This window comes from Fusarium pseudograminearum, chromosome 1 (assembly GCF_000303195.2).
Source record: "Fusarium pseudograminearum CS3096 chromosome 1, whole genome shotgun sequence".
Lineage (NCBI taxonomy): Eukaryota > Fungi > Ascomycota > Sordariomycetes > Hypocreales > Nectriaceae > Fusarium > Fusarium pseudograminearum.
In genome coordinates this window covers 5,649,351-5,663,078 of record NC_031951.1, presented here as the reverse complement: position 1 = coordinate 5,663,078, position 13,728 = coordinate 5,649,351, and the positions used below count along the sequence as shown (strand labels likewise).

The 13,728-nt window shown below is 47.6% G+C and overlaps 5 protein-coding genes across 5 annotated transcripts; 3 read left to right on the top strand and 2 right to left on the bottom strand.

The window, feature by feature from the left end:
- Positions 1-1,297: 1,297 nt before the first annotated feature.
- On the top strand, positions 1,298-3,527 carry FPSE_11413 (uncharacterized protein; the record flags this gene model as incomplete). Its single annotated transcript, XM_009264530.1, has 5 exons — positions 1,298-1,352; positions 1,424-1,447; positions 1,505-1,531; positions 1,595-3,015; positions 3,066-3,527. 5 exons carry the CDS (start codon positions 1,298-1,300, stop codon positions 3,525-3,527), a joined length of 1,989 nt encoding a protein of 662 aa, XP_009262805.1.
- Positions 3,528-3,925: 398 nt separating this feature from the next.
- Positions 3,926-4,966, bottom strand: FPSE_11414 (uncharacterized protein; the record flags this gene model as incomplete). Its single annotated transcript, XM_009264531.1, has 2 exons — positions 3,926-4,498; positions 4,550-4,966. The coding sequence occupies 2 exons, from the start codon at positions 4,964-4,966 to the stop codon at positions 3,926-3,928; spliced, it is 990 nt and encodes a 329-aa protein (XP_009262806.1).
- A 558-nt stretch (positions 4,967-5,524) lies between these two features.
- Positions 5,525-7,575, top strand: FPSE_11415 (uncharacterized protein; the record flags this gene model as incomplete). The annotated part of the gene is made up of 5 exons (XM_009264532.1): positions 5,525-5,689; positions 5,743-6,222; positions 6,274-6,529; positions 6,583-7,389; positions 7,439-7,575. The coding sequence occupies 5 exons, from the start codon at positions 5,525-5,527 to the stop codon at positions 7,573-7,575; spliced, it is 1,845 nt and encodes a 614-aa protein (XP_009262807.1).
- Positions 7,576-8,903: 1,328 nt separating this feature from the next.
- FPSE_11416 (uncharacterized protein) lies at positions 8,904-10,546 on the top strand (the record flags this gene model as incomplete). The annotated part of the gene is made up of 3 exons (XM_009264533.1): positions 8,904-8,978; positions 9,031-10,143; positions 10,196-10,546. The coding sequence occupies 3 exons, from the start codon at positions 8,904-8,906 to the stop codon at positions 10,544-10,546; spliced, it is 1,539 nt and encodes a 512-aa protein (XP_009262808.1).
- Positions 10,547-11,168: 622 nt separating this feature from the next.
- On the bottom strand, positions 11,169-13,200 carry FPSE_11417 (uncharacterized protein; the record flags this gene model as incomplete). Its single annotated transcript, XM_009264534.1, has 8 exons — positions 11,169-11,334; positions 11,393-11,553; positions 11,614-11,698; positions 11,806-12,170; positions 12,225-12,300; positions 12,349-12,414; positions 12,466-12,736; positions 12,786-13,200. 8 exons carry the CDS (start codon positions 13,198-13,200, stop codon positions 11,169-11,171), a joined length of 1,605 nt encoding a protein of 534 aa, XP_009262809.1.
- Between the last annotated feature and the right edge of the window lie 528 nt (positions 13,201-13,728).

Here is a 13,728-nt window from a genome sequence, read left to right as displayed (position 1 = left end):
GTTTTTGAGAGCTCTTCAGTATTATTCCTGATTTTAGCTTAGTCTGGCTCTGTCAATAACCGAATTTGTTTCATTTCTTCTCATCAATTGTAGCTCTCATTCAGTGACGCAAGCCGAGACTCAGATCATTCGGGAGAACGGATGTTGTACATGTCATTTATGGTGATCGTGGCGATTGACATGTGGCAGTAATTAAATGACTTTTTAAAATGTCTAACCTCGGAAGCCGTGATAGTTCTGACTCGCAGGTGATATTCACAGCCATCGAAAGGTGAGATTATCACGAGACTGCTGCAAGTCACCTGACCAATTTCCGATTTTTTCTCTTCAGTGGACTCGGCTCAACTTGTGTCTTTGTTGGGAGACGACTCCCAACAAAACCTGGTCCAGAGACAAAATACAAAATATACCCTAGACGATAACAAAGCTCTGACCATTTACTGTGTCGCATGGATTATTTGGAGTCCTTTATTATCACAAGCCTTGCATTGTTTGCTCTCACGTGCCAAGGCATGCCACGCTGTATGACCCTGTACGAGGCCTGGTCTGTCAGAAACCGAAATAGAGTAGACCAAGCTGGCGGTGCATTAACGAACCTGCAGACAGTGGCTGCTATTTCCGCAAGTGGGAATAAGTGGAATGATCGCCAAGGCCACTGTCTGACGGTCGTTAGGCCTGACTTGACGGCCGACAGACGGTGGCAGAAACAAGTAGAGTGTCTGGCCTAATTATGACGAGAGAGACAATAATCACTCTTTAATCAATTAGGCTATTGCACAGTAAGAAGAGTATATATTTGTGACACGATACGCACATGTCTTACTGCAAGGCAATATTTAATAAGCCACCAAACAATCACTCCCTTGACCGTGGCGTAGTATCACCACCACCAGAGTACTAAGCAAATAACAGCACAAACTCAACCAACGCGGCTTTTGTTGATCTGCAGCCTCACCTTCTGATTGGCAGCCTAAACCACTTTTCATTCCAAAACTCTCATCCATCACCAGAAACCGACGAACGAACGGCCCGCGTCATAATCACTGGTACCCATACTTTCAACAGGGATATCCTTGACCCTCTATTCTCTGCTGACATAAACACTTCACGGCCCCCTTTTCTTACCCATCTTTCAGCCTCTTTCTTCGCGATAATAAACAAATATTACTCTCCCCCCCCCCAAGTTTCGCACTACCGAGACACTTGTACAAAACCCTTTTTTTTCCCTCCTTCTGCTTATTCCCAGCCTTTTTTTTCTTTTCTTTATACCAAAACCAACCATATAACCTACCTAATCATGCGTCAAAACTTACCAACACAACCCGCTACCAGCGGAAATGTACAAGACTTGTGTATGTTACATCACCCACCCCCTATAAAAATTTGCTTATCTTTGATCAATTGAAACTGACTCTGTCTCTAGACTATCCCGACAACATGCTTGCTCGTGCGTTGAATCACAAACGTTTTCAATTGTGAAATGCTTACTGACTGTAAAATTCAGGCCACCCCAGCAAGCCTCATATCGGCAGTACGTTTCAATCGCCCCAGACATAAAAATTTGGAGGACCCTAGACTAACTTTCGCACCTCAGGTCTGGAGGAGTACCAGCAAATGCACCAGCTCTCCATAACAGAGCCCGATGCTTTTTGGGGAAACCTCGCCCGCGAACTTCTCACATGGGAGCGTGATTTCCACACCGTCAAGAGCGGATCTCTCATCGAGGGCAACCCTTCGTGGTTTCTCGGCGGAAAGCTAAACGCTTCTTTCAACTGCGTGGACCGTCATGCGCTCAAGGACCCCAACAAGGTCGCCATCATTCACGAGACCGACGATGGCACCAATGGCCAGTCCATCACTTACGGAGAGCTCCTCAAGCAGGTCAGCAAGGTTTCTTGGGCCCTCAAGGATCTTGGCGTGAAAAAGGGTGACACCGTCGCTATCTACATGCCCATGATCCCCGAGGCTCTGGTCGCCATTCTCGCCTGCACCCGTATCGGTGCTGTTCACTCTGTCGTTTTTGCTGGATTTTCAGCTGGTTCTTTGAGAGATCGCGTTGAGAACGCTAAGAGCAAGATTGTCATCACCACTGATGAGAGCCAGCGAGGTGGCAGAACAATTGGTATCAAGAAAATTGTCGACGAGGCCTTGTCGACTCTCGAGGGTGTCCAAACTCTTGTTTTCAAGCGAACTGGTGCCGACGTCGCATGGGTCGAGGGACGGGATCACTGGTGGCACGAGCAAGTCGCCAAGTGGCCCAGCTACATCGCCCCCGAGGCCATGGACGCCGAGGACCCTCTGTTCCTCCTCTACACTTCTGGATCAACCGGCAAGCCCAAGGGCGTCTTGCACACAACCGGTGGTTACCTTGTTGGGGCTGCTGCCACGGGCAAGTACGTTTTCGACATTCACGACCAGGACCGATACTTTTGTGCTGGCGATGTTGGTTGGATTACAGGCCACACCTATGTTGTGTACGCGCCTCTCCTCCTAGGTGTTTCCACCGTTGTTTTCGAAGGAACACCAACATTCCCTAACGCTTCTCGATTTTGGGATATTATCGCCAACCATCGTATCACACACTTTTATGTTGCTCCTACTGCTCTTCGTCTGCTGAAGCGAGCTGGCTCCGACCCCGTTGACCACGACACCACCAGCCTTCGTGTTTTGGGTTCAGTTGGCGAGCCCATTGCTCCTGAGATTTGGAAGTGGTACTATGATACTATCGGAAAGGGCAACTGTCACATTGTTGACACTTACTGGCAGACTGAGACTGGTTCTCATGTCGTTACTCCCCTCGCCGGTGTCACACCCACCAAGCCTGGATCTGCATGCTTGCCCTTCTTCGGTATCGACACTGTTTTGATTGACCCCGTCTCTGGTGTCGAGCTGCACGGAAACGGAGTCGAGGGTGTTCTCGCTTTCAAGTCTTCATGGCCTAGCATGGCTCGCACAGTCTACGGTGATCACCAAAGATTCGAGGAGACCTACCTCAAGGTTTACCCTGGTTACTACGTAAGTTGGACTCTCATTTTCCAGACAAACAATTACTGACTATGTTATAGTTCACCGGTGATGGAGCTGCTCGTGATGATGATGGTTTCTACTGGATCCGCGGCCGTGTCGACGACGTAATCAATGTCAGCGGTCACCGCCTCTCAACTGCCGAAATCGAAGCCGCAATGGTCGAGCACGCCGCCGTCGCCGAATCCGCCGTCGTTGGTGTTGCCGACGAAGTCACCGGTCAATCCGTCATCGCCTTTGTCTGCCTCAAGGAAGCTTTCCGCTCCAAGGAGACCGAAGTGCACGCCGAGTTGAGACTGCAGGTCCGCAACAGCATCGGACCCTTTGCTGCGCCCAAGAAGATCTTTGTTGTGCCTGATCTTCCCAAGACGCGATCTGGAAAGATCATGCGACGTGTTTTGAGAAAGATTGTCATGGGTGAGCAGGATCAGCTTGGAGATATTTCTACTTTGTCCGATCCCTCTATCGTGGAGAAGATTATCGATATTGTCCAGCGTGGTTAAATCAAGTAATTGGGTAATGAAAATAAAAATGGGTTTAGAAAGGGAAGGGAATTCTTTAGACTGGTGTCTATTAGTATTAATCAAAATGTTTATTTTTTCATCATTCCATTTTCTTCTTTGTTTTACGTGACGCTATGGCCTAGACCACCATTGTAAACAGGGACATGTCCTTGTTCATATAAACAGTTCTGCTCGTACGTACTTGTAATCAATATCTATCGCTTCAAGTCATTCATTACTCTTTCGCCTGTCTCGCCATGATGCGTCCACCAGTATGTACAAGCACAGAGACCATTGTGTGATCAGATAAGACTTGTATAAACGAGTGATTTGGGATAAAATGTGTCAATTGGGACAAGACTTAAATGTCAATTCTACCACATGGAACTAAGAACAATCTACTGTTCAAAAACTGAACCAAAGACGTTTCCGTCACCCATGCCAGCCTCTGTAACATCCAAACCCTCAAGAGCCTTCAGCACTGTCTCTGGCAAAGGTCCCTTCTTGACAGCCGCAACATTCTTCCCAAAGTGCTCAACCTTTGATCCTCCCAAGATTATGGCATCCTGAGATTCAAGCTTGGAATGGTAGAAAAGCCATCGAATGGCTACATCAGAAGTGCTCTCAACCTCGCCATCCTTGATAAGAGTGTACAAGTCCTTGACAGCCTTGTGGAAGGGCTCCTTGTCGTAGATGAACTTGTAGATGGTGAGAGGGTGGGTTGGCTCGCCGTAGCGTGTGCCGGCTGTGTCACCACTCGTAGCCTTCCCAGTGAGGAAACCTCCTGCAAGGGGACTGTAGGCGTGCAAAGCGATGTTGTGCTTGCGGAGGAAGTCAAGAATCTTGGTTCCTGTTCCGCGCCAGATATAGTTGTACATGTACTGGGCAACTGAGGGCTTGACATAACCCTTGGCATCGCAGATTTCGATGTACTTCTCAATCATGCTGAGAGGCCAGTTGCAAAGACCCAACTGTGGTTCAAGTTAGCTATAGTTTCAACAGTTTATATGGCGTGCTCTTACCTTCTTGAACTTGCCCTTGCGGAACTGCTCATCAAAACCTCTTGCCTGGTCCTCAAGAGAAGTTCCAGGATCAGGCATATGAGCTGAAAGAATGTTGACTGAATCCTGATGAAGACGCTCAAGACTTGTGTTCAAGCTCTTCTCGATAGCCTCAGGCGCCAAAGCACCTAGAAGGTTACGGGTGATGGCAACTCTAGTGTCGATGACCCAGTCTTGCTCACTGGACTTGACCTTTCCGAGGAGAACTTCAGTCTGGCCCATTGCTTCCTCGGTGGGATAGCTCGCCGCGGTATCAAGTTGCTTGACACCATTGTCTGAAGCTACCTGAAGAAACTGTTTGACAGCATCTTCCTCGGCGAGAGAGCCGTAGCCAATCGAGGCCGTTCCAAAGATAATCTGAGGACCGTTTTGAGACATGATAAAAAGATAAAGGTGATTTTTTGGACTTTGAGAGAGTGAGAGAACTATCTCGGTCTTGCTGTGATATCTTGGTAGGTAACAAGTGGAACTCTTTCTTCACATCATTTATACCCGGCATTCTCAAATTGGAAACGTATCATGAAATATGATTGCGGACCTCCGCTTACCTGCTGCGTCATTATGTTCCCCGAAGGATTTCAGACCTTGCGATAACTTTCTCATTGCTTGGCTGCCGTTCCTGAGGCGTGAGCGTTCCGTGCGGCAATTTAACAAGGATCGTCTGTACGGCGTGGGGAATCTTACATCCCACGCCAAGGGGAGTATCTCCAGTAACCAAGCTGATCCTTTGAAGGATTCGATAACGCCCTCGCCTTGCATGGGAAGTGTAACCTTGCTCGCCACCGGATGTTTGATTTTGAGAGACTGTTTATGAACTGTAGCATTTGTATATGTTACGATATGTAGCTATATCCTCTTCAGTCTCATTCGCCTTTGCTATCCATCACGAGTCATTCCAACTCTCCCTCTCTCAGTTCTTGTCTATCCATTTTCATCATGCGTGTTGCTGTCGTTGGCGCTGGACCTGGAGGTCTTGTTACGCTCAAGTACCTCAAAGAGGCTACCAAGTTCTTTGACATTGACCCAATTGACGTCCGTCTCTTTGAGCGTGAAGATGAAGTTGGTGGAACCTTTACAAAGCGTACATACGAGGATGCAGAGGTGAGCATAAAAGCCATCATTGTAACAATATTTCCGCTGACTTGGTTGTTTAGCTTGTGTCTTCCAAGTATCTGACATGTTTCTCTGACTGGCGTGCGGACCTCGAAGATCCAGACTTTTTGAGCGCTGATAGGTTCATTCGGTACTTGAAAGAGTACGCAGACCACTTCAACCTCTGGCCTGAGATCTCACTCTCAACGCCTGTTACTTCTATCAGGCGAGGCCAGGCTGGTGGTCACATTGTTCATTACCGTGGCCCAGATGGTATTGACAAGACTTGGGAATGTGATGCTGTCGCTGTCTGCAGCGGCCTTCATGTCACACCCAATATCCCTGATGTCCCTGGCATCGACAAGGTCAAGATTGTCAAGCACTCTTCCCAGTTCAAGAAGAGAGATGAGTTTCCTCAAGGTAGCCAAGTTGTCGTTCTTGGTACTGGCGAGACGGGTATGGATATCGCCCATCTGGCTGTTACTTCGCCTACAAAGCGTGTTGTTCTTTGTCATAGACAGGGTTTCCTTGGAGCACCAAAGGTGAGATGACTCTGAATATTCAAATGAAATCAAAGCTAACATACGGTATAGAAAATCCCCAATCCTATCTTATTTCCCATCTTTGGCAACAAGCCTAACCCCAATGCCCAGGAGCTGCCCATTGATGTCAGCTGGCAAGCTCCACTGCTTGACTCCTACTTGCCACCCTTCTTGAGAGATCGTCTCTTCACATGGAGATTCCAAGACATCAACATCAAGCTGGCTAACTGGCTTTGCTCTGGCACTACCGCCGGAGTTGACCAGTGGATTGGAGGTCTTGATGCTGACCGTTTCCATACATCTCAGAGTAAGTTGACTTGATTGAAGATGAACACGAGGCAAATAGCTGACCAGAAACAGGTTTTTTCAACAAGGCTGTTTGGAGATGCCTTCACTACATCAGTGAGCCTTACCGACCTACCAACCCAGGTCTTGTAGAGCGCATCCGCCGTGCAATTGTCACGATTCCTGTCAAGGAGGTGCCAGGCAACAAGTACATCGACTTGGCTCCTTGGCCAACTCATATCGATGATAAAGGCATTATGCACTTCAGAGAGAACGGTCGCCCTGAAGCAGAGCGCATGAAGACCCTCGGCTCTGTGAAGCCGGACATGGTTGTCTACGCTACAGGTTACCGTCAGGAATTTGGCTTCTTTGATGAAGCCAATAAGAATGGTGAAGATTACCCAACCTGCTCTGATGCAGATGTACGCTGCATCTGGCGTCACAACGATCCCACCGTTGGTTTCATCGGCTTCATCCGTCCTGGCTACGGTGCCATTCCCCCTCTTGCAGAGCTTCAAGTCCAGCTTTGGCTCATGACTCTCATCAAGCCTGAGGTTGGCAAGTCTCTCAGCTCTAGGGAGGAGTATCACTTCAAGCTCCATGGCCACAAGCGTATCGACTATGGTGTTCACCACGAGTCTTATGCGTACCAGCTGGCTCTTGATATGGATGCTGTCCCCAGCTTCTGGGACGGCGTCCGAGTCGGTTGGAACGCAGGTGCTAAACACCCTGGTCTCTGGTGGCGTCTGCCTGTTTTGTGGTTGACTGGCGCTCAGTTCAACACCAAGTTCCGTGTGGTTGGACCTTATCAGTGGGATGGCGCTGTGGACGTTCTTGGTGGTGAACTTTGGGAGACTATCACCAGACGCGAGGGTCTATTTGGTAAGAATACTAGCTACCTTATTAACAATGGATTGCTAATACGTTTTAGGCGCCTTTGTTATGACAATTGTTCCCATGACTATGGTTGGTACGAGCAGCATTATCATGTGGTTTGTGGGATTGTTTACGGCGCTGCTGAGTGCAATTGGAAGCTTTGCCAAGGGCACCTTCTGGAGAGTTGTGTAAAATATATCTGTAAATATCTGTCTGCGACTTAGCTACTTTTGCAATGAATATCATTTGAGAATCCTTGAGTTTATTTCACCAAATGCTGCATTTCGATTTCTAAGATGGCTTTAACGAATTACCAGCAATGTCAATTCAAATGAACGTAGTCATTCTTGTTTATGTCTGTGGATTGATACTGAATATGAACTGCTTTCTATGCATCTTGAAATTTCTACCAACGTGTATTCAGTCATCCATACTGATTTAGCGTTACTTGTTGTTGGTCATTTCTATGTTGCCCGGACCTCAGGGTATCAGAAACATCGGCTGCTGAGAGCATAGGAGACAAACTTAGTAGGTCAGTTTATGAAATTAAAACCATAGTTTTTAGGCTATTTATTTTTGTACTCTGAGCTTAGGTGGTCAACCTTTCTGCTACCCAGTAGCCGGGGTAGTGATTACAACCAAACAACTAATACGACGGAGCCAACCACTGACCGATAGCTTACCGCGTAGTACCATACGGGTTAGCCACAAGAGAAACAAGCTACATACCGGTATCTCAGATCACACAATCCTGATGAGCAGTGACGTACTCACGGCAATGAACGACAATTCGAGGCGATAAATGCCGAGGTGGTAGTGAAGGAAAAGGATCAAGCCACATACGCAAAACTCCAACACTGCCAGTCTGTTCATTGGAAAACCTTGCTTTTCCCATCCTTAGCATTGGCAAGAAGGATGAGATTATGCGAAAATCGAACGATATATCCCTATTAGAACACTTGGAAGCTCCTGATACCCACTTACCTCAATTCCTTTGGTCCATACAACAGCCGTAGCAGAAGGCTGGAGACATGATCTTCAAAGCTATCTAACTCTTCTCAGATCTGACATGCATCTCTAAATGCACACCAAAGCCACCTTAATGCCGGCCGGGGAATTTCTCCTGACCTGATTTTGATCCTTCAATCCTTGACTAGGATAGGAAGCTAGTACTGAATCCCGAGACAAGGAACATGATCCCGCTTACATGTGGGTAGGGGGTGGTTCCAACGGTGCGGAGCCTTTGCTACATACCCTTGTAGCTTTCAAGAAGGATTTGAACCTTGAGGGGGAAATACATCATCAGGATGAAATGGAAAATGGGTGCAGGAATTACAAGAGGATTCCTAACCTGCTTGGCTACGGAGATACTGGAAATTCCAAGGGACAAACTGGGCATCATACGGAACCGATCGGAAACAGAGTACATAAATACAAGTTAAACGAGTCGAAAGAGTGGCACATACTCAGAACAACAATCTCAAGCTGGCTCGGCAGCAATGACACTTTCCTATCACACCATGGAACTTCCAAGTTTCTCCCTCAAGTTCGATCATGAGAAGCTACTGCCCCTTGCTATTATCAGCACAGGCCTTGTAAGTTCAATCTGATCTTGAGTAGTTGAGTCGACTACTAACAGTAGCAAAGCTGGTCACATCTCTTGCGGCCATAGCCATCTACCGTATCTGGTTCCATCCTCTCTCCATCTTCCCCGGTCCCAAATGGCTCGCCATCTCCAACGTCCCTGAGCGATACATGAGCAACATCTCAGGTACATGGATTTGGAGAGTCTCGGGTTTGCACCGCAAGTATGGTCCCATTGTACGTATTGGTCCAAACCGTCTTGCCGTTGATGGAAGCATTGGATGGTTCCAAGTCTATGCCATGAGAGGCAAGGAAGATGAGTTCCCCAAGTATCCTGAATACATCTTTCCTGGGGATGGCTTGAGTATCCTTGGTGCCAACCAAGTGAACCATCGACGCCACAGACGTCAGTTTTGGTCTGCATTCAACGATCAAGCCCTTGTCGAGCAAGAAATTGTCATCCAGCCATATACCGACATGCTTCTGCAACGTCTTAGCGAGCAAGCCAAGATCGGAAAGCCTATCAACATCGTGGACTGGATCAACTTTCTCCTCTTCGATATCGCTGGCGAGCTGGTCTTTTCCTCACCCTTTGATTGCCTCGACAAGCAGGAATACCACCCATGGGTGGCCAACTTCTTCAGAGCTGTCAAGGGTAATGCTGTGAATCGCTTCGTCACGCACTACCCCATCACAAAACCCATTGTCAACTTTCTCTTCACCGGCAAGGAGCAGATCCAGCGTGAGGCTGATCAGCGAAACATGACGTTTCATCACGCCATGCAACGCATGAAGCTTGGAGAGCAACCAACCCCAGGTCGTCGTGACTTTATGAGCTTCTTGATGCGACGTAACCGTGACGGTGGCGGTCTCTCAGACACTGAGATCCTTGTCGACTGTCCCGTTCTGATTGGAGCGTCGAGTGAGACGACCACCACTGCTCTATCGGGCTTCTTCTTCTATCTTGGTATCTCCCCACTGGCTTACAAGAGACTGGTGGAAGAGGTGCGATCGTCGTTCAAGAGTGAGAGCGAAATCAACATGAAGACCACAAAGCAGCTTGAGTACCTCAACGCCACCGTTGACGAAGCATTGAGAGTGTATCCCCCTGCTGCCGAGTCGCCTCCCAGAATTAGTCCCGGTGCCGAGATTGATGGCAAATATCTTCCCAAAGGAGTGAGTCTTGCTACAATTACCTCAACCATAACGCAATTGCTAACCCTTGCAGGTCGTTGTTTCGGTCTATCAATGGGGAACCTTCCACAACCCCGACAACTTTGCCGACCCGGATGACTTTATCCCGGAGCGATGGCTCCAACCCTCTCACCCTCTGCACAACCCCAAGTATGACAATGATAATCGCTCAGTATACCGCCCGTTTGGGTTTGGTATGAGAGATTGTCTTGGTAAGAACTTGGCTCATGCAGAAATCCGGGTTGTTGTCAGTCGTATCCTGTACAGATTCGACTATGAGTTGGCACCAAACCAGGAGAATTGGCATGCCAACCAGAAATGTTTCATGGCTTGGGACAAGACTCCGCTTATTTTGACTTTGAAGCCAAGAGACTTTGCACCTTGAGAGGATGATGGAATAAACGAATGACGTGTCGATAAAACCTTTCGTTTAGATAGAGATTAAATGCAATGTTTTCCCAATGACAACGTCTTTTGCTTCTCACCAGTGATGATTGATTAAATAGTTCTCTAATATTGTTCGTCGCAACGGTGACAGAGTGGCAAGCTCTACATCTATGTTTAGTTATCTTGTCGCCTTGATCGCTCAATGTGGGAAAACAAGTTTACCTAAGTTATCTCTAGAACAGCCAGTTAGAGCGTTTCTCACTTAAAATTTATCCGGTTCTACTGTACTTGGTGCACCAGGCGTGCTGAAATGGGTTGTTTAGGACAATGATTCTGCTTAAAGAGTCCACCAATTCATGTTCAGATTTCTGCTATGCGTTCTCTTTCACTTCTTTTACGCTGTTCATCGCTCAGTAATTAACTACTGCAGACCTATTTTAAGTCAGTCGCATGGATCCCATAGAATTGACTATCAGTGAATGTGATTTCTCTGTTCAAATGAAGGACTATCCGAAGCGTCCAATACTACAGTAACTCATTGCTAACCCATCCACCCAAGAGCACATATCCTCTAATATTCTTGTCACGCCTCACCAAGCATGACATGAAACATACATTTTCTACTTGACAGTGACGCGAACACCCTTGGAATCCAACCGAGGAAGCGGCATCAGGTAGTCATGAATGGCATCCACGTCAGACCTGTCCGATTCGAACAGCTCAAACTTGGGACCAGTTGGTCCGAACAAAGCTGCAAGAACGAAATGGAGATCGGCAAGAGCCAAGCTGAGAGAGAGCAAAATTGTTATTGTGTGTTCTTTTCAAGAAAGGTCATAAGACATACCTGGATCCGGGGCATCGGCGCGACCCACGCGAAAAGGGCACAAAACTACGCTTCATCGCGGGTGTGACATGTCCAAGCCAGCGTTCAGGCTTGTACTCAAATGGCTCAGGGAACGCATTAGGATCAGTGTGAAGATAATAAGCGTTCATGCCAACAGGAGTCTAGGGCACAAAAGAGTTAGCGTGTGGACTACGCAGAAATGAGGCTGATTCTTGACTTACCCCAGGAGGAATCACCCAGTCTTTGAACTGCAGAGCTACATCGGGAGAAGTGCGAGGAAGTCGACGCATGGATCCATACGCCATTCTGGAAGATTTGTGTCAGCACGCTAATTGGTTCTGTCAAGCAGGGCAGCCCTGGCTCAGCGACAGGGGTTCTGCTGGAGGAGGGGTGTTTGAAAGAAAAGTACGTACCTCAAACTCTCTTGGATGACAGCTCCGAGATAAGGCAGCTTCTCAAGCTCGGTCAAAGAGGGCTTCTTCTTGGGGTACTCGGCCATGATGTCCTTGAGCTCGTCTCGAAGACGTTGGCCCTTCTTAGGCATGCTGAGCATCCAGAAACAAGTCATGGTAGCAGTGCGCGCAGTAGTTGTTGTGCCACCACCAAGGAGAACCATTGCCTCCTTCTGAAGTCTCTCAGTGCTGAGGTCTTCAGGAGCGAGACCACTCTCATGGACTAAGAAGCGGAAGAGGGTAGGCTTGCCGCCGACAGTAGCGATACCTTTGCGGTCATTCTCCACCTTCTCGTGCTTGGCTTGCTCAATCTGACGACCAGCTTGCTGTGAAACAATTAGCATCTGGCAGCCATACAAATGAAGCGAGAAATGACTTACAACACGGAAGGTCTGGAAATGGGCAGCTGAGGGCGCGAGCCACATAATAACACTCTCGGGAATGAACTTCAGTACGCTACAAAAGGTCAGCAATAATCTCGATGGATCGGCTATGTAAACTTACTGAACAAGCCAAGGGATCATTCCCATAAGAGGTACGGACAAGGAAACATTGCGAAGCATCTCAAACCTACACAATCATGATCAGTCTAACTCGATTGATGAATGACTTTTTACTTACCACTCAGAAGAAAAGTCATCACTATTGAGCAGTGACTCGGGTTTCTCAATGCAAATATGCTGCATGACATCGCCAGTGAAGGCCTCAAAGGCATAATCAAGGCGGGCAACAACACCAGTGCCAGAGAGTTCGTGGAACTTGTGGAACAACTTCTCAACACGCTCACCGATGAGATTCTCGAGTTTCAAGACACCATTGCGGGAGAAGTAAGGCTCGATAGGCTTTCTTCTCTTGCGGTGGAGATCATGGTCCTGAGAGGCGAAGAAGGTGTCTGTCAGGTTGGTTAGATGCTTCAGTATGACAGTATGGGGTGGGCAAACCTTCAATACCAAGTCCACCGCCGAAAGAATGGCCGAAGGACTCAGTACGTCGAACATTACCGTTGACATAGACAGTGTCGTAATAGTCAGGATCATTAATGGAAAGTTCATCAGGCGTAACACGAACAAGCGGTCCATAGACCTCGTGCATACGCTGAATCACTTTGTAGTACTGTCCTTTCTTCCAAAAGTCATAGTAAGATTCATAAAGATGCGTCGCGGCAGCGAGCTTGGGACCAGGGAACTTGGAAAGGGGAGAAAAGTAGATACGATAGATGACAATGCAAGTAAATCGTAAAACAACAAAGACAACACTGGCTAGAGCAAAGAGCTTCCAGTCTGCAGTGGCTGGCAGGTCTTTCTCGAACCAGTCGTTGATGTTGGTGTTGAGGCTGTCCATCTTGAGCCTTTCCATTTTTTCTGTCTCGATGAACAATAATAGGCAATGGAGAGAAGATTGAATTGAAAGAGTAAAAGAAAGAAAATATGAGTACACAATAATTGAAGAACTTGGCTATGAAGACATGTGTGTAATACCCGTGGTTCTAGTCGCCAATATCACATCGTTCCTTTCTCATGGCTTTACAGACAATTTGCCTGCTTGATTTGCCGAGAAGGAATACAGGCAACTTCGCCACCTCCTCAGTACTTCATCCTCATTTCGTCACTGACTTACTATTGCGCAATCTCACTCCCTCTTGGAGGTCCCCGGGATAGACTTGGCTCTCACGAGGGATGTGGGCCACTGCCGGTCTGAAGGATTCTGCCGGATTACGTCCCCGGTCTACCAATTGCAATAAACACGCCCTATGCTTACTTCATGATCTTCAGAAATATTTGATCTCTGATGGATGTAATCCTGAGTGGGGGAAAGCTGACGGCAGGACGTTGAGATTGAGATAGATCAGCAATTGTGTTTGAAGTGTGGAGTTTTGTGTCATTG